The 23,287-nt window shown below is 35.1% G+C and overlaps 3 protein-coding genes across 5 annotated transcripts; 2 read left to right on the top strand and 1 right to left on the bottom strand.

Moving 5' to 3' along the window:
• The first annotated feature begins 1,315 nt into the window (after positions 1-1,315).
• sat1a.1 (spermidine/spermine N1-acetyltransferase 1a, duplicate 1) lies at positions 1,316-6,262 on the top strand. The gene is made up of 6 exons (XM_043240347.1): positions 1,316-1,563; positions 2,227-2,278; positions 2,364-2,447; positions 4,828-4,929; positions 5,022-5,062; positions 5,707-6,262. The coding sequence occupies exons 1-6, from the start codon at positions 1,498-1,500 to the stop codon at positions 5,875-5,877; spliced, it is 516 nt and encodes a 171-aa protein (XP_043096282.1). The 5' UTR covers positions 1,316-1,497; the 3' UTR covers positions 5,878-6,262.
• Positions 6,263-10,621: 4,359 nt separating this feature from the next.
• LOC122345436 (diamine acetyltransferase 1-like) lies at positions 10,622-12,301 on the top strand. Its single transcript, XM_043239560.1, has 6 exons — positions 10,622-10,877; positions 10,986-11,037; positions 11,141-11,224; positions 11,436-11,537; positions 11,780-11,820; positions 12,007-12,301. The coding sequence occupies exons 1-6, from the start codon at positions 10,812-10,814 to the stop codon at positions 12,172-12,174; spliced, it is 513 nt and encodes a 170-aa protein (XP_043095495.1). The 5' UTR covers positions 10,622-10,811; the 3' UTR covers positions 12,175-12,301.
• A 653-nt stretch (positions 12,302-12,954) lies between these two features.
• On the bottom strand, positions 12,955-22,239 carry apooa (apolipoprotein O, a). Of its 3 annotated transcripts, none has more exons than XR_006251005.1 (10): positions 22,178-22,239; positions 20,806-20,916; positions 19,585-19,704; positions 18,493-18,525; positions 16,168-16,222; positions 15,964-16,059; positions 15,208-15,299; positions 14,301-14,387; positions 14,004-14,127; positions 12,955-13,133 (listed from the first exon to the last, which is right to left on the bottom strand). XR_006251005.1 is itself a non-coding variant. In XM_043239558.1 (10 exons), the coding sequence occupies exons 1-9, from the start codon at positions 22,184-22,186 to the stop codon at positions 14,089-14,091; spliced, it is 642 nt and encodes a 213-aa protein (XP_043095493.1). In that variant the 5' UTR covers positions 22,187-22,239; the 3' UTR covers positions 12,955-13,133. The 3 variants fall into 3 exon arrangements, 2 of the variants coding, with proteins under 2 accessions (XP_043095493.1, XP_043095494.1); XM_043239558.1 differs by having other exon boundaries at positions 14,089-14,127; XM_043239559.1 differs by lacking the exon at positions 18,493-18,525 and having other exon boundaries at positions 14,089-14,127; positions 22,178-22,236.
• Positions 22,240-23,287: the final 1,048 nt, after the last annotated feature.

Consider the following 23,287-nt stretch of genomic DNA (forward strand, 5'->3'; position numbering starts at 1 on the left):
GGGGTGGAACATTCTGATTTAATATTAGCTATATTAATACATTAATATGTCATCCAGTTGCATGTGCACAGTTTTCCACGTTTAATAGTTATTTTTGGGATGTTTTAGTGTGAGACATACAAGAAAAAACATTTCCGAACGAGCAGTATGAGCCGTGCTATCATGGCAGTCGAAGGGACTAATGAAAATTTCGGAGAAATATTTTTTTGTCCTACTTTTCTGCTGTAACTGTAGTTTTCATAGAACCATCTGTAAGTGTTGTTGACGATACACAGAGCATGTCATGGCAAAATACCACACAGACAAACTGGCAAAACAGTCCATACAGTCAACTTTCTCATGCATTTTTGATTCATGGAAGTCACATGCAGGTTTCCTTCGGTTATCAGAGATGTATTCATAGTCATGATGCATAATGGGTTTTAAACCTATGTTTCAGTATTTTTGTGAAAGTGATGCATCGACTTATTTTTTTACTGTTCATTTTTTTGTATTTAATTTACTCAAATATTTATAATATATTGTTATTGACTGTATTTTGATATTAAATTAGATTCGCTTGTTTAAAAAATACAAATGTGCATTGACTTTCTGGGTTTTGGCCCTCCTATTGTTTTTACTGCTAATATTCAGAATTTATCAATATTACTATTTTTATTATTATTTAGTTATATTTCGTGATTAATTAATTTTTTATATATTTTTATTATTTTATTGCTACTTATATTATTTTTATATATAATTTTTATTATATTAATTGAATGATGTTCATTTGCTTTTTTTTTTTTATTAAATAACTCTTTTTGATTAGTAGAGTTTGATTAGTTTTCCCGAATTTCTTTTCCCAATTTTTGAGAATTTAGAGTAAATATGTACAATTATTGTATTGTATATGTTTTGTTAACATGCACATTTTTATTTTTCTGTCATTAAAGCGTATTAAGTGTATATCAGCTAATATCCAGTCTGCTTTGATATGCATATGATCCTCTATGCATAGTATGCATTAAATCTGTGCAATTGTAATTGTATTGCCCACAATTTGTTAGATTGCATAAGCCAATTCAAAGGTCTGCTCTATTTGTTATATCAGGGTCCTTATGTATACAGGACATGACCTTTGCATGATCTGCAGTTTGAAAGTGAAGTACATAAACAGTGACGATCCTTCCAGAATGATAAACATTAACCCACGCTGCTCTCAGCGAACAAACAGGCCCCTTCTTTCAGGAAGGACCCGAGGCGCAGCGGGTTTTCTGGGAGTGTCCCGAGGCTTTCCGCCCCTCCTGAGCATCCATAAAAGGAGGAGACGGAGCAGCTTTGTGCCCAGCAGATGCTTCTTCACACCAGCCACTGGATGCCTTTCCGAGCGGGAGAAAGCTGATATCCGGCCTGTAGCTGAGGGTGAGCCCCTGAGAAGCGGATGAAGAAACAAATCCTACTACGTTTCACATACCGAGGACTAGTCAGCAAAGGAAAAAAGAGCAAAAGAAGAAAATGGCAGACTTTATGTTACGGAAAGCCGAGCCCAAAGATGTGTCTGACATACTGCGACTCATAAAGGTTTGAAATTCAGTTGCTATTGAAGGCAATTAAACAATTTAAAATGTTTTTTTTTTTTTTTTAAAATGAAGATTGTAAAAGTGTATTTTTTTTAATTAAATGTTATGTTTCTTTGCCGATTTGTTAATATCATTTTCCCCAAAATGTATTTATTTATTCATGCGTGTATGTATTTTTAAATTATTATTTATTAGATTTATATTATTTCATTGTTATTTATCATTAATCATAATGCATATATTCACTTTTTATTATTATCTATTTATTTGTAATATTCATCTGCATTGTGACTTTTATTGCTTTTATTATTTATAATAAGTAATAATGGTAAAGATTCAGGCAAGCTGGGTAGCTTTCACTAAATAAAAAAAAAATATATATATATATATATATATATATATATATATATATATATATATTTTTTTTTTTTTTTTTTTCAAAATTTATAAATTAAATAAAGAAAATATTTGTTTAGTATATCTACATCAAAATGTCATGTTTTAGTTACCTTTTCTTAATGACTGTGAATTTTTATTATTATTATTTCATTTCTTATTTAATTTTTTTTTTACCTCAAATGTGTCGATGAGGTCTGAAGAGTTACAGTGCTACTTATTAATCCCACCTCTATCTTTATCAAACCTGAATATGCATGTTTCATAGGAACTGGCCAAATTCGAGGAAATGGAGGATCAAGTCATTCTCACTGAGAAAGGTGAGCACACTCAGAGGTGAATGCAGTGACGCTTTGGGTTTGTGGCGTGTGTTTCTGTCTTCTGATGGCTCGCTTGCTCCCTCAGATCTGCTGGAGGACGGGTTTGGAGATCATCCGTTCTATCACTGTATGGTGGCTGAGGTGACCGAACAGCACCAGAGCACCGACGGTAAGACCCAACCTGTGCTGCAGCTTGTGATTCAGTGCGCCGTGTGCTCTTCGGCTTTTGTTTCCGTATCAGGTTGAAGCGGGCGCATCCGGAGAGCGTTTGGAAACAGCATGCTACGTATACTGTAAACATGAAGTGCATGTAGTCCATTACTACGAGTTCACCCAAAAATGCATTATACATTTATTTGATAAGTTATGCATATATGCATGATTTTCCTGTTCAGGGTTGTTTTACTTGAGAAGCTTGTATTCTGTTATTTTATGCTAATCAACGAGTGGATGATCTGATCACAAACAGTCAAGAAACATTAACTTAAAGTAAAAAAAAAAAAGCTAAATAAATAAAAATTGCATACATAAAATAAAACAATGATAGTATACTTAATTAAAGAGAGTGTCAAAATGCATATTTGTATTTTTGATAACACGTGTTAATTAGTAAAATTAGTAATTTTTCCCTCAACAAATATTTAATTTGCTTATTAATAGTTGTTAAGGTACTGGTTAGGATTAGGCAAGTAGTATAAGGTCACGTAGAATGAGGCATTGATACAGAATCTCCTTAATTAGGACTAATTATTTTAATATCTAATAAGCAACTAATGGGTGTAACCATAAACAAGGTGTTACTGGATTTTTTAAAGACATTCTTATATGAACAAAGAGTCAATAAAAGTTATACAGTTTTTAAATATATTAAAAAAACATCTGCTAAAGGGCTCAGGTCATTTAAACCTAATTTATGGGAACAGCTAGTTAATTTTTCTGACCTCATTAGCAGACATTTTTCTTATTTTAAAAGTGACTTTACCCTCAGACTTTTTTTTTCCAATGCAAGTCGCTTCTCAAGTGAATGTACCTTGATTTAAGACTGTCGAAAAATAACTAAAAAAGCACCTTTGGTGTCTATTCCTACCGTACGACTTCAAGTTGGATTGCACATAGTTTCTTTTTGGAGCTTCGCTATTTGCGGATATGTTTGGGTGAACTATTTATTGAAGTCGCTGGAGACAGATGTGTCTTTTTCTAAGATTCTGAAGATTCAAATTCAGAGAATTTGAGTTGTTTGACATCTGCCGAGAACGCTTATCCAATCCCCCCTCTGTAATTTATTGTCTTCAGGCTACAGTCTCTTGCTTCGCCATGTACATCGCCCGTGGCGTGTACATGGATGGGCGGGGAGGTAACTGAAAGATCGCTTACAATAGCGTAACATGTACAATAAACCAGAGGTAAGGCCACGAGAGCTGGGACGTCCCAGCCTTACACCACACTATACCACTATACCCCCAACTAACTTCAGCTAGGGATGGGAATCACAGGCAACCAGTCGCTCTTTTAGAATTCTGAGGACGTCGTTTGGGAAACAATTCTGATTGCCATGACAACGGCAGCTTTTACTCTATAGGCGCATTCCGTCAAAGTCTTTCTCGCTTGTTTTGATTCCCAGCCCTACTTGGCTGCACTGCAAAAATGAGACTCTCGCTTGGTGTTTTTGTCTTGTTTTCCGGTACAAATATCAAGGTATGTTTACTTAAAGAGCAAAATGATGAGATACTAAGAAAAATGCATCACAATTGTACTTGAAAAAATATGTTTTATTATTTTATATCTCATCCAAAATAAAAGTTTGTTTGCGTAATATATGTGTGTGTACCATGTATATGTATTTTGTATATATAAATAAACACACATATAAATAAACACACACATGTAAATAAATGCACGTTAGGTTTATATATTTTAAATATAATTTGATAACATAATGTTAATTATATATATATATATAATGTTAATTATATATATATATAATGTTAATATATATATATATATAATGTTAATATATATATATATATATATAATGTTAATATATATATATATATATATATATAATGTTAATATATTAATTTATATTAATTATTATATATATATATGGAAATGCATGGAAATATTTTCTAAACATATGTGTGTGTGTATTTATATACACATAATATACAAAGTATACGCATTATGTAAACAAAAACCTTTATTTTGACTAACCGTGATTAATTGTTTGACAGAACTAATTATATCATGTTTACCAAGTAATTGTATCTTGATTGAATATGTGTAGAGGAAAACAAGACAAGATCGCTAAGTAAGAAAATATGTTTACGGTGTGGTATAAACGCTCAAATCAACATAATAAAAGTGAAATGATGGATTAATTGAAAATGTCATGACTGTGGTGTATGCCAGGGTTGTTATGCCAATTATCACACCTGAAATTAATTTCCGCAAACCAAATTGCAAAAAGACTGAGATATTATTTTTTTTTTATTTGCTAAAAATGCCTTTGAGCTGCTGGAAACAATAGAGTGACTGGAGTGTGTTTCCAGGTCATGTGATCGTTGGCTTTGCCATGTATTATTTCACCTATGACCCCTGGATTGGGAAACTGCTCTACTTGGAGGACTTCTACGTCATGAAGGAGTTTCGAGGTATGCATGTGACCTTATATACGTGTGTTATCAGTGTGTTGTCAGGTTTATGAGATGCCGTCATGACACACTTTTCCTTGCATTAAAATTAGGTTTTGGAATTGGGTCTGAAATCCTGAAGAAACTGAGCCAGGTACGTTTAAACTTTCTGGAAGAGACAGCAGAGTATGGACAAATATTTGCTTTTGCTAACTTTCCATCCCTATTATAGTCCCCTGAACTTGGCAAAATGCATGCAGTCGTTCCGTGCCATTTAATTTTTTCCTCCACCACAGAGGATATGATGTTATAAGGAAAGCCGACTTTTAGCCAACAGACCTATATTACGCTGATCTTGCTTTATTCATAATAAGATGGCAGTGACACACAAGGAAGTAGGCTATATAGAAACTAAATTGCTATGCATGCGCATGCAAAAAAAATTCCAAGTACTTGTAAGCAGTTTATCCAGTTTATTTGTGCATGCAAAAGTCTGTAATTATTATTATTATTCTGTATATTATTTTAAGGGCTAAATCAAATATTTACAGATTATTGAATTGAATACCAAATATAATGCAGAAAGACCGGAAGGTATGCGATTTTAAAATGGCCACTTTTATTTTTAGTAGAAGTGTACATCTTTTTTAATGAGGGTAGCGGAGCTCAAAGTTGACCGTGCTAGTTAATAATTAGTCCCGGGTTAATGATCCAGCATTATACAGCACCTCTAATCTTCTCCTGGCAGTATATCTTGTGCTCAATCGCTCTTCTCAATCATTGACTGGTTTCCTGCAGACGGCGGTCAGGACTCGGTGCAGCAGCATGCACTTCATCGTGGCGGAGTGGAATCAACCCTCCATTGACTTCTACAAGCGGCGCGGAGCGTCCGATCTCTCGCTGGAGGAAGGGTGGAGGCTCTTCAAGATCGACAAGCAGAGCCTTCTCAAGATGACCGACGAGGAGTGAATCGTTCAGAGCCTCTGGTGCTGGCGTCCACTGAAGTGAACAGATCCTCAAAACAAATAGATAAAGAAAAGTCATTCTAAAGCCTTCAGGGTTTCTTCATTCTTACTATAATTCGACTCTTCCCCACTCCCCTTTATGTGTCATTGGGCTTTTGTGGCAAGTTTAAAACGGCTGACGAGAGTTAATGGTCAACTACTATCTTTAGATGTACCATTTACATAATTTTGAACAATTCTATTCTTGTTTTGAAGTAAAAAGATTATTTTCTTTTGTGGTTTAATAATTGACATATCATGCATTTTACTGATGTTTATATAGAAGTGGCATATTTACTTCAATCTTAAATTATACTGAAAATATTAAAATAAAACGTTTTTACACTTTATTGCTTCATCGTTTTCATTGTTGACCTGAGATCTAATGTTTCACCATTTTTTTTTTTACATAGCAACAGAACAGTTCTACACATTACAATTATGTCTTTTTAATTTACAAGAAGATATCTGAATTTTTTTTTTTTTTATAAATTATGCTAATTGAAATGCTGCTTTATATAAACACGCATTTACTCTTCTCACTTGCATGAAAACAGATTCAGTATTCCTCAAAAATCAAACTCGGAATATGACTAAAAAAGCTTAAAGAACACAAATAACCCATTTTAATATTTGCATTGTATTTATATTTATTACCATTTTTTAAAGCAATGTCTTTACGACATTTATGAATGCTGCTGACATTCAGTGATCGAATTTAACCTCACTAATGTGCAAAATTAACTGTTTATTTTATTCTAATTTACTAAAATATAATATTTATATTAAAAACGAACCAGCAAGATCAGTCCAGTTGAGAAAATGTAATGCAAAAGTCGCATTTATGAACCACTTTCCATAAAAACGTAACTAAATTATTCACATTGTGAATAGATTATATATATATATATATATATATATATATATATATATATATATATATATATATATATATATATAATCACTAAAAAGATGTCCCTCATGTAGCTCATCGCAATCTTGTTAAATTCTGTTCAATGAAGCTCTAACTTGCAAAATTAATCTCTTATGAGAGTTCCCCTATTATGGGTTATGAAAGGTTCATATTTTGTTTTTAGGAGTCCCAAACAGCAAACAGTTGACATGCATGCAAGGTCAAAGAACGCTTTCGTTTGAATTTTTTATTCAATATTTTTATTATTTGTTCAACGATTCCCAAAACGATTCCCCCCAGCGATTGGTGGTTTTCATTTAAAGCAGTGTTTGTGATCTTTTAGCCCTCTAGTGGCAAAGAATGAAGTTGCATTTTCATTCAGACCAACTTGAAAAAAGTGGGCGGGTAATATGCTAATGTTTCGCCTTTAACTCAACATGAAACGGCTTGGGACTCGTTTCAAAAACGCCTCTTTTTCAACAATGCAACTCTTTAGTTTGAGAGACAGTAACTTCATACACGGTGCACTTTCAGATTTAAAACTTCGCAGGACGTTTTTTTATCACTTAAGCTGTGTTACACGCACTTAAGCTTTTTATCACACGCATGAAGGGACGTTTTTTTAAATCGCTTTCCAGAACTGGCCATTGAACTTCTGTGAGGTGAGCGGATTCTAACCTAAACTCCTCTGATTGGCCGTTGCTTAATGCATGTCTGCGATTGGCTACATTTCTCAACTACAAAAGTGTTGTAAATTGGATGAAAAACCCCCGTCAACGCTCCTTGGTTAACTGTTTGTGGAAAAAGCAGAAATAAAAAAAAAAAAAGAGTGTATAACCTTTTAAGGGGGAAATGTTTTTCATGTTTTATTTAGAGCGTTTATTTACGCTTCCCGTCATCTGGTTTATTAGAGGTGTTTGCACATATTTAGGGTTTACACAAACATCTAGGAGAAGGTATTAAAGTTGTCCTGAAAGCACGGCTCAGTCTGTTGTTTGCTGGCGTGTGAAGTGGGAGTGAAGACAGATTCCCGAGACATTCCCGGGAACAGATCCAAACTGAATGAGAGTTACACTGCTGCTGAAAAATGCATTTCTGCTGCTGTGATCGTTCTGTTTTATTAAAAACTATATCTCTTAACTGTCATCGGTGATGCAGGTTTTCTTTCTTAAATGTCTCAGCCAATGTCTCATTCGTCTGGACTAAAGGAAACACAAAACTGTGAAAATAACAGAGCCTTCCTGCCCGGTGACCTCTGAGACATCCGCACGCCCTTAAGATGTTTATTGCAACTTTTTCAATAGGTCCATACCTTATTTTCTAGATATAAAGAAAATGCATAAGTGCTTTTGTTGGCTCAAGGGTGCTGGAAATGACTCAATATCCATGTCGTCAGAGGAAACCTCCTATAAGTCCCTCAGACGAGAATTCAAGCTGAGACCGGATGCGAATGAGTCAGTTCTTATTATATTCCATTCACAAATACGGTCCGGCTCATGGACCCTACTGGAACCGGATAAACACTAGAGATGCTTGGGCTGAGATACACACCGCCTGCTGTGCATGTTCAGAGATAGCAGTTTGTAGTTTCTTAACCCCGTGAGGCCTGAGATAATTAAAAATATACTTAAAAAATCTTTTAGAAAGTTTGCACGTTTTGCATTTTATATCGCATTCGATTCGCCGGGCTGTTATTGTATGATACAGCGAAAACACCTTATTTTTTTCCAAGCCCAAACAAGCAATTTTGTGCAGATGCTGATATTTATATCATGAAATTCTGATGCTTGTAATGTAAATCAAACTAGAGCAGATTCTTAAATAAAATCCATTTAACTCTAACATGTCTAAAGCGATGCAATGCGATTATGATTAAGATATGAAAACATTCATTTTGCAATCAAGTACCTAAGTTGCTGCAATTTATATATTACTAACAATAGCAAGGCTATTCTCAAGGTATTTCAATCAGTAAAGATTTCAGCCATGAGCTGAACGTGGATATTTGTTTAGATGCTTTAAAAAATGTGTGCATACAGTAACCACTATGAGGTTCAAACATATAGAAACAAAGCATATATAGCATATATTGATGGCTTTGTTCTGCATATGCATTGCTTTCCATTAAAAAAGGTATTTTGCATTTTACAATTTCACATCTGCTTACATGGTGCATACATTTCTATTCAGTTTCGGCTGATCATAGCTTTTTAAGAAGGTAAATAATAAACTATTTAAGTTCGAAATTGCACACATAGCAATGATGCACGATATTACTGCCTCTCTAAGTCAATATCATCCATTTCCATTACATTGTGTTTATCAATAGTTGCTCATCAAAAGATCTGCTTCACATTTCTAAAGAGACCCACTGGCACCATACAGTATCAATAACAGCAAATCTAAAAACAGAGCCTCATTGTCACCTTTGTTTACATGCAAATAATAGGAATATTATTTTAATATATCCTGTTTTCACCCAACGGTCCATTAACCTTTGAAGCCTACAGTATTTGTGTTATTTAACAATTTCCTCCTGCTCTGTTCCCGTGAACGAACCAGCAGCGTTTGATCTGCAAAGTCTCTGCACATGTACGTTGTGTTTTTCGAGCGAACGATTCGCGTGAAATCTACCTTTAGCTGCCAATCACGATGAAAAAGCGCGAAAACATCATAACTAACGGAACGCAGGCCTGCAATCACACAGATGACTGCATTCGCGAGTTTTGTTTGGCAACAGTCTTTTGTGCAAACTGTGAAATATGTTGTTCCTGTCTTGGCTTGATATTTTGACACCCTAAGGGCGAGCTTTAACCCAGCGGAGACATATTTCCCTTTGTGCCGCAGTCAAATAACATTCTTGTTTTTGTATAAAAACAACTCCCAGCGTTCAAAGTCCCTGTATTTAAAAAAAAAAAAAAAATATATATATATTTTGATGGTATAATGATAGTAGTTGCATCCCAAATCTGTGTGCTCAACTTCCCAGTGTACGAATACGGTTATGTTATCGTCATTGACATCAATGTCAACATGTCGTCAACACCAGACTCTGATAGCTTTTTCCAGTTATTTAAGTGCATCCTCTAGGAATTTGCATCATCTGGGCAGTGAGAACGCACTAATACATTTTATATCCTAAAAAAACAGGCCAGAATAGTGCACATGTACGCAAATCGGGGCACACCTGGTACGTGACAATGCTACTGTACTTTAAAAACGGTCACAAAAGTCTAAAAACACACTGAAAATGACTTGGGATTAAACGCCATCTCAATTTTTAAATATTTAAAACAGCAAAAATAAAATAGTTAGCGTGCTAGACAATATGGTCAGTTTTTCAATTCAACTTTAATTGTTGTGCATTCGAATGTAATTAGAGTGCATACTTAAAATCGACCCACTGAAAATGCTATGATAGATACTAGTAACAAATTGTATTGTAAATATAATACTTAATTCTTATTTATTTCACTTGCATTTAGTGGTCCTGATTTATTCGCATTACATTACATTTTTTCACTAACTAATTTTATTATTAGCAATTTATTAAGTCAATCAGAATATTTTGTCAGCACTGTGGAGGCCCCGAAAAAACAGCGCGCTAAAACTAGCTGCAAGTATTTATAAACGGAATCCTATTTCGCTTTGAGTTGGCAGCTTGACACGATATCCGCCAGCGCTTCTTTGTTCTGGTTTATTCTGGTTAACCCGCTGTACTACCGCCGTGAGTCACTCCGCTAAGCGCTAACTCAGTACTTCCGGTGGGTGACGTCAGCGCCCCGCGTATAAATAGCGGCGGAGCGCGTCTCGCGCACAAAGCGCTCTCAGCGACTTTAGTCTTGATGTGATTCCTCACTGACAGGGTGAGAAACCCAGACTTTCTGCTGAGGGTAGCCCCCTTGGAACCGAATGAAGAAACAAATCTTGCTACTTTTCACATACCGCGGACTAGTGAGAAAAGGGAAGAAGAGTAAAAGGAGAAAATGGCCAATTTTATGTTACGGAAAGCCGAGCCCGAGGACGTGCCTGACATACTGCGACTCATAAAGGTATTAAAGGCGTTCAAAATTATTTTGTCGATTTTGCGATTATTTTGTCGGGCCTCGCGCGTTGACCAAAAATTTTGTTTGATGGTAATTTAATTTAATTAATTCTAGGAACTTGCAAAGTTTGAGGAAATGGAGGAACAGGTCGTTCTGACCGAGAAAGGTACAGGCCGTTATTCGGTCTCCTAATAATAATATTAATTATAAAGATAGCTACTTTCCGTGTATAATATGAGCGTATATGATGATGTGATTTTATTTTTCAGAGCTGCTCGAGGACGGTTTCGGAGATCATCCGTTTTATCACTGCGTCGTCGCTGAAGTACCGAAAGACAGACAGTCCGTTGAAGGCAAGCCAAAAAACATCCGCTGACTGTCGCAAAACACCTGTTTATAACACGGCCGCGGTTTGGTTCGAGTTAATGTCGTGTTTGTAATGGAAACTTTTAGTTCATCTTTCTGCGTCAGCGGTGACGTCAGAGCCCGAATCCAGTAACTTTCCCGTCACTAACTTCCCAGTAACTTTTCCCAACCATCCTCATGTATAATTTTCCTCTTCAGGTTATACAGTAGTTGGCTTCGCTATGTACTACTTCACCTATGACCCCTGGATCGGGAAGCTGCTTTATCTGGAGGACTTCTATGTCATGAAGGAGTTCAGAGGTCTGAAGCCATGCCACCTGTTTCCACTTTTTTTCTTATTGTAGTAACAATAATTATAGATGTATATTGATTTGAATACACATTTGCACAATTTTATTTAAATATTTATTATGATAGTTTTATCTTACTTAATATCAAAAACAAATGTGTGCATGCATTTCTCATAAAATGTTCCAAATAAATTAAAATAATAATTTGGATTATTTAAGATGCTTTATTTATCTTTTGCTGCTTCCTTGCAGGTTATGGGATTGGCTCTGAAATCCTGAAGGTGCTGAGTGAGGTACTTTATAATTAATTACAACCTAAAAAGAAAAGAAAAATGGATATTTAAAAAAAAAAAATTGATAGTTAGATAAATTCCTGCCGCCTTGTGTGAGTGGATTGACACATTAGTAAAATAAAAATTAAAAAAAAAATATATATATATATAAAATGAAGTGTGAAATCCTTGATTTATTGTCTGCAGACGGCAGTGAAGACTCGATGCAGCGGCATGCACTTCATCGTAGCCGAGTGGAACACGTCGTCCATCGAGTTCTACAAGCGGCGCGGAGCGTCTGATCTCTCGCACGAGGAGGGATGGCGTCTGTACGAGATCGACAAGTGCAACCTACTCAAGATGTCATCCAAGTAGACGCCAGCGCAGGAGGAAACCTTCCCCAGAGGAGGATCGTGACTACAGCTATTGTCTGGTCAACAGTACAGCTATTGTTCATCACACCTGCAGCGCATCAATCAAATAAAGCTTTTACTCTGAGAAACGGACTGAGTGAGATTTCTGTTGACCTCCATAAAACAAATGTATGTTTGTTTTTTTTTTTTTTTTTTATATATATTTTGCCTTTACTTTTAGTTTCTGAGGCACTGAGACAATGACCTCTTTTAAGGAAGTGTGTTAATCATGTGTGGCTGTTTAGAAACAACCAGAGCAGAGGTTGTTTAACTGCTGTAGTTTTTTTTTTTTTTTTTTTTTTTTTTTTTTTTTTTCTGGTTTGCACAGGAAGAGGAAGTTCGGCCTGAGAAACTGTGCTGACAGTAACATGTTAATCTCACGTAAACTTGCCGTTTCCTCCTAATCTTGTATGCTACGAAGTATATGCACATACAGATACTTATATAAGGGCTATCAAAACGATGGCATCCAAAATAAGCTTTAGTTTGCAAAAACATGCGATTATACGTGTATGTATATATTTAAGAAAACTATACATAAAATAACGTATAAATGTATATACATTTAAAAAATATATACGGTATGTGTGTGCATTTAAATAAATATATACAGGGCACAAACATTTATTTTGCATGTGATTGTTTGACAGCAGTGTGTGTGTGTGTGTATATACACACGCATGTTATATATGCATATGTATATACAAATGTTATAATTTCAGTCAGAAATCACACAACCATCCTATTTTAACGATGTTTTTAATACAATCCCAGTAGTTTGTTCATAACTTTCCAGTCAGGCCACTAACTCCCGTCAGATGAAAGAGGAAGTGGCTAGTGCAAAAGCAGGTAGTGAACGTGAGCAAAGGATGGAGATCGTGCATCGCTGTGAGAGAAACGATCTGAGAGCCGACGGCGTGCCTGTAAACAAACAGTCATGAGGACTTCTGAGAAAAACGATGAGTGCCGTGAACAGGGCATATTTAGTCCGTAAAACACACACACGAAGCACGCCAGTGTCACTGCATTAGATTGCAAATAGTTGTTAAATAAAATATACTGTAAACTACACAGCATATATATTTAAAATAGTGAATAACTGCATGCAAAATATACGTTTTTGTTTACATAATATATGTGTGCTGTGCATTTATTTTGTACATATACACATTTCTATATACATTTCAGACAAATATGTTAATTTATTAAATGTATTTATGTACAATAGTAATTCTACGAATATAAATGCATATAAACATTTTCAAAATATATGCTGTGTGTGTGTGCATTTATACATACATAATAAATACACACACACACACACACCTATATATTATAAGCTTTTTTTTGATGCAATTAATTGAGATTGAAATGCAATTATTTGTTTGACAGACGCATTTAAAATGTAACGGAAAAAGGTCAATTAACTATTAAAGCAAAAGATAAAAAAGGTTTTGTATGCTAAACGCTGATGGTAAAATATTTAATTTTACTTTCACAACAATCGCATTTTGTTACAATTACATCGCATTGCTTTTCAGCAGTGATTAAAGCTTTTCACTGCATCAAATAACAAAATAATCAACCAAGTAGCATTTATTTGAAATAAATATATATATTATAAAATTCTAAAGCAAAAAAGGATTGAGTTTGTTTGTAATCGGACGATGCTCCTCTACATCTGTGTATTTTATCTGCTGGACACCCGTGTGAACTTGAGGACTTCGTTCACAAAAATAACTCAAAAAGTGAGCAGCACTCACTGAAAAAGGCCATTTACTACGATCTTACAGATTTTATGTGTGAACAGATCTTAGTGCAGCACAGCTGGGAAAGGGTTCATGTCGTATATCCCAGTTTGCTTGACATTTTGTACCTAAGCTTTGGTCTCCCCGCTTGAACTCTCCGCCTGATCCTAATAAAACACAACACAGAAAGTTCTCAGACACGCAATACTTCCAGCTTTTCAATGCCTTCCGCAGGTTAAACGGCAAGCACTGAAAAATGCAAACCTTGAACGCGACTAAGGCTTTGGCTAAAAGCATCGGGCTAACGCGTGAGAGTCTGCGTGAGAAGAGCCGGACTCACTTTCTTTGAGGCAGGTCTGTCTTTGATGAGTTTCTCCAAAGCAACATAAGCCTGAAGCGCCCAGTCGTATACAGCGTCTCCTGTGTTCTGTGGCGCGGAGAGATGAGAAAGGGTCACTTGAGTGAAACGCCACGCACACGTTTTACATGCATCCGTCACGGTGTGTTTAAAGCCCAAGCCCAAGCCGTTTGCAAATCTGATCTCGAAAATACGACGCACTTCCGGTGGAAATAAAGAGCACATAATAAATGATACTATAAAAGGAGAAAAATGTGATATAAACATGCAAAACAAAGTGAGTTTGAATTATATCGTGCATATTTCGCATGCAATTACTTCCTGCTTTAAGCTCAAAAAGAATAATAATAATGTCAGGGGATGTCGTATGCTATTTTACTTCGAGTCCTGATTTAAAAATGCCTAGAAATTAATTATATTTGAAAAAAGATGGCTTCTGCACCGTGCTTGAGAGCTGACAGAATGCAGAAAATAGCGAGTGATTTCACTTTTGATTTATCCCTATATAGTAGTAGTATAATATATAATAACTGAGTGTGATATAATAGCACCTATACATAGACACATAGTTAGTTAGTCTACCAGCAGGGGCTGTCCCGTGCCACCCAGCCTAACCTCGACCTGATTTTAGTTTTTAGTCAGCTTTCGGGACAACTCCAAGCATGTCTGACAGGATGGGGACAGACTTTCCGCTGCCCGGTCTATGAGGGTTACGATCCGAGCGGCGTCGGTGGGAGTTGTCAGGAATGTGTTTCATCTGCTGTTTTTAAAAACCGTGGAAAGTTACGGATCGTGACCTCGCCTCGCCTTTCCCTCCTCTCGTCTCCAGACCCGATAACGCCTCGCGACCCTAGAGCCAACGGCGCGCGAGATACGCAGACTCTCCTACCTTTGTGACGCTCACGGCCTCTTGAGGATAATACATGGACACGGACACAGCCATTAGAGCGGTGGGGTAGATCAGCTTCTTCAGTCTGGAGCCTTCAAATCACAAAAAACACTAAATATACACTACTGCTAAAAAGTACATTACATTGAACAAAAATTACAGTAGATGTGTTTATAATATATATATATATATATATATATATATATATATATATATATATATATATATATATATACATAATACAGATTCCTGAAAGCATAAAAATATATCAGGGTTTTTACTAAAATATGACGGCTATCTAAATTATTTCTAAAGGATCATGTGACACTCAAGACTGGAAAGCGATGCTGAAAATTCAGCTTTGATCACAGCAGTAAATTACATTTTACAACATATTCACATGGAAACAAGTTATTTTAAATGGTAAAATTATTTCACAATTTCACTGTTTGTTTGATCAAATAAAACACAGAAGAGACCTTTTTTTTTAGGAAAACATCTTGATATTTTGAATGGTTTTGTACTGAAATATCAGTGAGCGCAATAAACAGTATTCACGTTTTGGGTTAGTATTTTTGTCTTATTTTCTTATTTTTTTATTTTTTTTCTCCCACAATACAAGACGTAATATCTTAAGTCGCTCTGCATCTTGACTAAATGTTAAGATAAGAGGAGGAAAATCTTTTTTGTAGCGTATGTGGTCTCCTCAAATAAAATGCAGGCCGCAAAAGCCATCATTAAAAGCGAATCAACTACCTCTTCCGAGGAAAAGGCCCAGGATCCCGGCAAATCCAATGACTCCGGCTCTGGGGTAAAACTCGGGGGGAGGGTTCTTCAAGTAGGCGTAACTGTCTGGATGAGCGCAGAGATGCACTTTATGACATTTCACAGAAAGAGTCCAGTAAGCATGTTTCACTGATGTGTGTGTGTGTGTGTGTGTGTGAGCGAGTGTTGGCTTACTCTGTCCGAACTCTACAGTGCTGTCGACCTTGGGCTTCACCGTCCCATAGACGCCCTGAGAGTCAGCGCAAAACAAAGTGACTTTCAGAATCTCGATATAAGCGTCGCTAGTTTAAAATCACTTTTTAAAACACACACTTAATGGTGAGCGCTGACCCAGATTCGGTGCGGAGCAAACGAGTCCCGAAGCTGCAAGTTACATTTCTTTATGAAAGTAAACGTAATGTTTTTGATGCTTCAGTATATCTGATTTAGTTTCATAATGCAAGGGTCAGACATCTATTTCTTCATTTTTGGTCGGACTATTTCTCTGCCACCTTCTGCAGGGACCAAAGGTTTATTAGTGTGCTTTATAGCATCTAGGTTATATTTTCATATTTGATAAATGCACCTCCTTGGCAAATCTTTATCAGTGGCAATAAACCCATAATGCATGACTGACAGAGATAACGGTCTTTATCTCGGCCATCAGATAGTCTGCTGTATGTGACCTAAGGAAGAATCGAGTATATCTGAAGAATGTGCAAAAAAAGTGAAGAACTCGTGCAAACTAAGGAAATAAATACAAATGATTAAATAAAACAATTGAATATAAAATTACGATACAATAATAAGAGCGTATTTCAATCTTTACCGGTAAAACTTATTAACATATGTGTGTTTTATAATTAACAATTAATTATGAAACGACGTAAGCCTAAACTAATAAAACGGATAAAAATAATGCAAAAATGACAACAAACTAAATCAAGGAAAATAAATGACTTAAAATAATTCTACAATAGCCAGGACATAATGGTAAAATAACACAGTGTTCATTTATTAAATATGATCTAATTGTATCTATTATAAGCAAATAATAACTCCTCTTTTAGCCGGTACATGTGTGATTATAGATGGGATTGTAATAACTCTGGTCCGAACACGTCTCATGTACAATTACTCGAATTTGTAATCGCAATTATAATAATGGATACCGCAATTATGTAATCGTTCAAAAAGGTATGAATCGTTCAAAGTCCATTTATGTTATTCTGAGGACTTAAGGTTTTTTTTAAGGGTTATTCAGTTGCTTTAATTATGGCTTTAGTTTAACATTATGACACCATGCATATATTTTACAATTATTTTCATAAGTGAAAAAAAACTTAAATAGTTTAAATTTTTTTTTTTAAATGTATTCTTAAAAATACAAACAAAATATTAATGTTAAATCAAATCGATGAAAGAGTCGATAACATATAAAAATGAATATTTATCATATAAAAATAAAACATAATTACTAATAGTGTATAATACTCATATCTGAAAGATAAAAAAAGACATCTTCATATTTTCGTAACGTCAAAACCATGAATAGTTATTTCAGATCTTAAAAATCATCTTGGGAAAAACATTTAGGAAACATAAAAATTAAAAGAAATAAAGAGAATTATATTTTTTTCTGAAATATAACTAAAGCTAAATAGAAATATTCAAATAAAAAGGAACGAATGAAAGAAATTACTAAAACAAATTAAACTGATATTATGAAAAATATTATTAAATATTATAAAAAACTGCACAAAATATGTTTAAAACTAATTATTATCAACTATTGCGCAAACAATAGCTAAATGATTAACATGGCATCATATGCTGAGGACATTTAGTAAATCATCTGGACTGGAGCTAGACTAAAGCAAAGCAGTCATGGCCGTAGAGACAGAGCGCAGAGCTGAAACCTATACACGAGCAAACACAATAAATACTGTATGTTCGGAACGGACTACTAGCATACTGTGCCCACATACTGTATCCCACAACAAACAGTCGTGTCACATGACCTCACGGGTTGTTTGGTATGCAGCGTGTTGTTCCGAACATGTCCAGATGTGCAAGAACGGCAGAGAGCAGTGTGTGTGTGTGTGTGTGTGTGTGTGTGAGTGTGTGTGTGTGTGTGTGTGTGTGTGTGTGTGTGTGTGTGTGTGAGAGTGTGTGTGTGTGAGTGTGTGTGTGTGTGTGTGTGTGTGAGTGTGTGTGAGTGTGTGTGTGCGAGTGTGTGCGTGTGAGTGTGTGTGAGTGTGTGTGTGTGTGTGTGTGTGAGTGTGTGTGTGTGTGTGTGTGTGTGTGTGAGTGTGTGTGTGTGTGTGTGTGTGTGTGTGTGTGTGTGTGTGTGTGTGTGAGTGTGTGTGTGTGTGTGTGTGTGTGTGTGTGTGTGTGTGTGTGTGTGTGTGTGTGTGTGTGTGTGTGTGTGTGTGTGTGTGTGTGTGTGTGTGTGTGTGTGTGTGTGTGTGCGTGAGTGTGAGTGTGAGTGTGTGTGTGTGAGTGTGTGTGAGTGTGTACCTGCGCTGTCTGTGTGACCGAGCTGGCCATTTTCTGGACCGGATCAGACCACCAGCAATTTAGATGAAGAGAAGCCGAATCATCACAACATCATGAGTGAAGGTCAAACGATTAGAAATGAAAGTGAAGAGAGTCAGAGGTCACAGGAAAGAGCTGCATTCCGTAAACATTTCCATATGGTTTTCCCCTGAACTTATGAACCCACTGACGACATCCGTGACATGTTGAGCAGCAAAGAAAACAGGAAAGCTTCAATGCACAACGCATTATAAAGCTCCTCTTAAATCGCAGTGTGACGCTTTTCGTAAGTAAAAAAGCATTAGAATATTTCTTTTTCGTGTCTTTTAAAGCACGGTACCTTCTTAAGGTGCGTTACAAGGCATAATTAACGCATAAAACTACTTTTTATATATAAAGGCTTTAAGTGATGCGCTACTGAAAATATAACATGAATCGACAGCTTCTTTTTCTTCATGTAAAGTCTTCTTTTGGTTTTATGAGGCGTACAAAGAGGAGGATAAAACTTTTTAAATGCAGAAAAACTATAGAATGCAGCTCTTCATGTAGACGGCAAAATGAAAAAGAAATATCAAACAAACTTGAAACATGAAATGTAGCGGGCTGGACAGAATAAATAAACTCCATTCTTAATTTAGATGGGTTAACCTCACAAAACATACCTGCGTCGTATATTTTCCAAAAAGCAGAGGAAGAAATCGTTTAGAAATTTAGATTTCTTTTGCATTGCTCAACTACATGTTCCATTATCATAATAAAACATAAATGATAATGATTACATTCAATAACACGTTTTATTTTGTGAGAGATCCTGGCTGATTATTTAATTATTCCAGTGAACTAAAGTTAGTTGAACGTGACTGCAGAGTGAACAAACTGCATAACAAATGAGAAAATGAAGGGATGGAGAAAGAGAGAGAGAGAGAGAAAAGCCATGCTGAGCGAGTGAGCCATCAAGCTGCCTCTGCTGCATGCTCACGAAGGATTGTAACACATATATATGGATAAGACAATATTATTGGCCGGTTTGGTCGCCACGTGTTTGTGAGGGAGCACCCTGAAGCGGTGTTTTACCTGACACCAGGAGGTGTAGGGCTCCGTCAGCTCTCTCAGTCTGGCCACGCTCTCCTCCACCGGTCCTCTCTCGGGCTCCTCGGGCTGGAAGCTCTGCGGCCGTGTCGTGTAGAGAGACAGCTACCAAGTTGTGTTGAACATTAAAATAATGAATTGCGAATTAAATTCAGCCTCAGTTGAACACATTTCACTCTGAAGTCTAGAGAAAAGTTTTGCATTGTATTATGCACAAAAAAAAAGTATGCATACTTGGGAACTATTATGATTTAGGTTTAAATCTTATTTGGCTTGACAGAATTATTACTGAAGTGATATTACTGAAATTTATATATATATATATATATATATATATATATATATATATATATATATATATATATTTTTATTTTTTTTTTTTTTTTTTTAGTTAAATTGTTTGTATTTTATAAAATATAATTTTATTTAAATATTATTTTATTTTGTGAGCCATTATATATATATATATATATATATATATATATATATATATATATATATATATATATATATAATATTCTCCTTTATTCTCAAAGGTGTTGACATGCAAAACCTAAAAACTCATTAGAAATATTGTCTTGGCAACTTAATGAAGATAAATTCTAATTGAACCACTTAAATTACAAATTAAAAAACTTTAAGAAAAATATATTGAGAAAAATATATAGTATTGTAAAAAAAAAAAAAAATTAAAATCTGAAACTTTATATATAATTTTATATATATATATATATATATATATATATATATATATATATATATATATATATATATATATATATATATATATATAAATTATATATAAACTATAATTAAAACTGAAATTATAAAAATAAAACGTACTTATAGTAAATAAATAATACTCCAATATTATTATTAATATTTTCATTATTCCATCATATCAGCATGCATATTTTACATGAGCATTTTTTTTTGTTGTTGCACAAGCACTGCCACCCGGCAAGATAATTATTATTTCTAATATTCAAATACATTACTATTTCTAATATTAAAAATTCGTTTTGTCCCAGAATGGGTACTTTCTATAAACACAGAAACACCTGCATCAATCATCATTAAATAACGTGATCTTTATTCTCGACGGTGACTCTCATTCTCCGTAGATTAGATTCCTCTTCGTGCAAAATGCACCGTTTGGTGTTTCAGCTGCCGTTCGGCTCAGAACGTGTCTGTGATGTGGTTTACCTCATCTACGCTCAGAGCGGTGCTGGGTTTGTCGTCGGCGTCGGCGGAGGCCGCCAGCACGGAGGCAGAAATCAGGCCCAGAGCGCCGGAGACACCCGCGAGCCCTCCAACCTATCAGAGACACAGGGACGGTAAAGACACACAAACAGGTTGCACAAACAGTGATATTCACTAATAAACTGATAGCATTACCTTTTCCCCTGGTTTCACTAAAATGTTATTCCTGAGCTATTTTAACCGGTATTGCTGTCTAAGGCATTTTAATAAAAATGACTTAAATGTGCTAATTGCACCATGGACTTAATCCTAATCCCGGTTTAGCCTGCGAATGTGTACTTTATGTGTAAAGTTAAGATAGGTAAAGATCGAATCATCAGCGTCTATTAAATATTGTTTTCGATCACTGAGATGGTTAAGAAAATGTAAACGCTAGATGAAAATCGTAAAAACTAAAATATGATTTAGAAATGCTGCAACTATCTGCAAAGCACAATGCAAATGAAATTATAAAAAGAATACAAAATCTCAAACGCAGAAATGAAAAGCACTAAGCGTAATAAAATAGTTTAATGCCATTTTTCTTTATGGGGTTTCAGCATTTTCATCATTAGATTATATTTATATTTTAATTTAGTCATTGCTGCACAGGCGTTGCCACCAGGAAAGTTATAATAAGATACTATTTTAGTTCATTTCTGTTTTTTCGAAATATTTTTTATTCTTTAAGGACTTTCATTTTAGCGATGAATCCCTGAAAGAAACCCGCTTTCAGTTTCTCTTTAGGGTCTGTTTTAGCGCTGTTTTGTCGCCTCCTAGCGGCTAGATGTGGGAACGCACCTGAGCGCTGCTCTTATTGCACGGGATAATAACTTATATTTTAATAAATATAAAATCACCCAAGTAATATAAAACCTAAGGCCTATTTCTAAACTTTAATTTCGCCTAATACTTTGAGCACAGACAGTAGCAAAGTCAATAAAGCCAAAAGACTTTGACTTTTACCACCGGTATAAATGATCTAACTTTACAAATCGCGCCGATATACTTTTTTTTTTTCGTACTGAACTCGGTCTATAGAATTAGGGGAGCCTAAAATAGCGTACGGAACATCAGGTTTATTTAAACAAGCAAAATAGTTTATAATGTTTCATATCTCCTGCGGTGCCCTTGTATTTCCTGCCCTCAAATGCCTCTTTAAAGCTCACAAATATATAACGATCTTTATAATAAAACGAGCTGAGCTGAAACGCTTGTACGTGTGTGTGTTTCGGACTAGATATCGCGGGACTGTGCGCGTTATAAGCGTGTCAGCGAGACAAAAACACAGTGAAGAACACAAACTGAACGACTCGACTGAAGTTTTATTTCTCACCTTGTACATGGTCCGGTCTTCTTCTTCTTCTTCTTTTATATCGAGCTGCGACCAGACGTTCATCCGCTGAGCGCCATCTAGAGCTGATCAGGGTTACTACACCTGCTTAAAAATCTTTATTCTTTATTTATTTATTTATTCGTTAGAAGCATCAGCAGTGCTAAATCGTGATGTATAAACATTAAAATAATTAAATGCATATTATTTTCGACTAACAATTTAGCGATATAAAATAGAAATGGATTTTTATTTACTTATTTAACATTTTGATGCAATACATTTGCATTCGTTGATTTATACCACTCATAACAGGGTTATGAACGTTGAATAAAATTTAAACCATTAAAAAAAATTACTTTAAATATTTATTTATTTATTTATTTTTTCAGGCAATGGCAACGAAAGAAATCCTCAAAGCACTTTAATTTAACTCGTGGTAAAATAACAAAAATAAAACCGAAAAAAAAGGTCAAAAACACACAAAATATAACTTAAATTAAAATAATAAAATGTAGGCTTAAAAGTTCTAATATATTAATTAATCAATAAAACTGAAATATTATTAAAAAAAACTTGGCATGTTTTTTCTAAAAATAAATAAATAAATAAAAATACACTAAATACATTCACAACTTACATCCTAACAGTCTCACTCATTTTTTTATTTGATTATAATTTTTTTGTGTGTGTGAAATATAACATTCAATCAAGTCTCTAAAGATTTCACACGTCTTTTGGTCTCAAGTCATTCCGTGTTTCTCCGCCATCTAGTGTCGAGAAGCAGTCAAAACTTTTCCACCGTTTTAATCATGTACGCAAAATTAAAAATAACTGATATTTCGGCCGTTATTCGTTCTATGTTACTTTGTTTTTAAGGAGGAGAGCTCTTGTGCTGGAAATGTAGTTTTTAATCATCCTCTCTTGGCTGAAACTTTCACTGGTTTCCTAGCAACCGCTACAGACACGTGGTCTCAACAAACACCACACACAGCTTGTTTTACAGCACTGTGTTAATCAACAGCATATGTGTGTGTGTGTGTGTGTGTGTGTGTGTGTGTGTGTGTGTTATGGATGAGAGGTGAGCGCATCTGACACTTTATAAAAACTTTG

Source organism: Puntigrus tetrazona, chromosome 5, assembly GCF_018831695.1.
Source record: "Puntigrus tetrazona isolate hp1 chromosome 5, ASM1883169v1, whole genome shotgun sequence".
In the NCBI taxonomy this organism is placed as follows: Eukaryota; Metazoa; Chordata; class Actinopteri; order Cypriniformes; family Cyprinidae; genus Puntigrus; species Puntigrus tetrazona.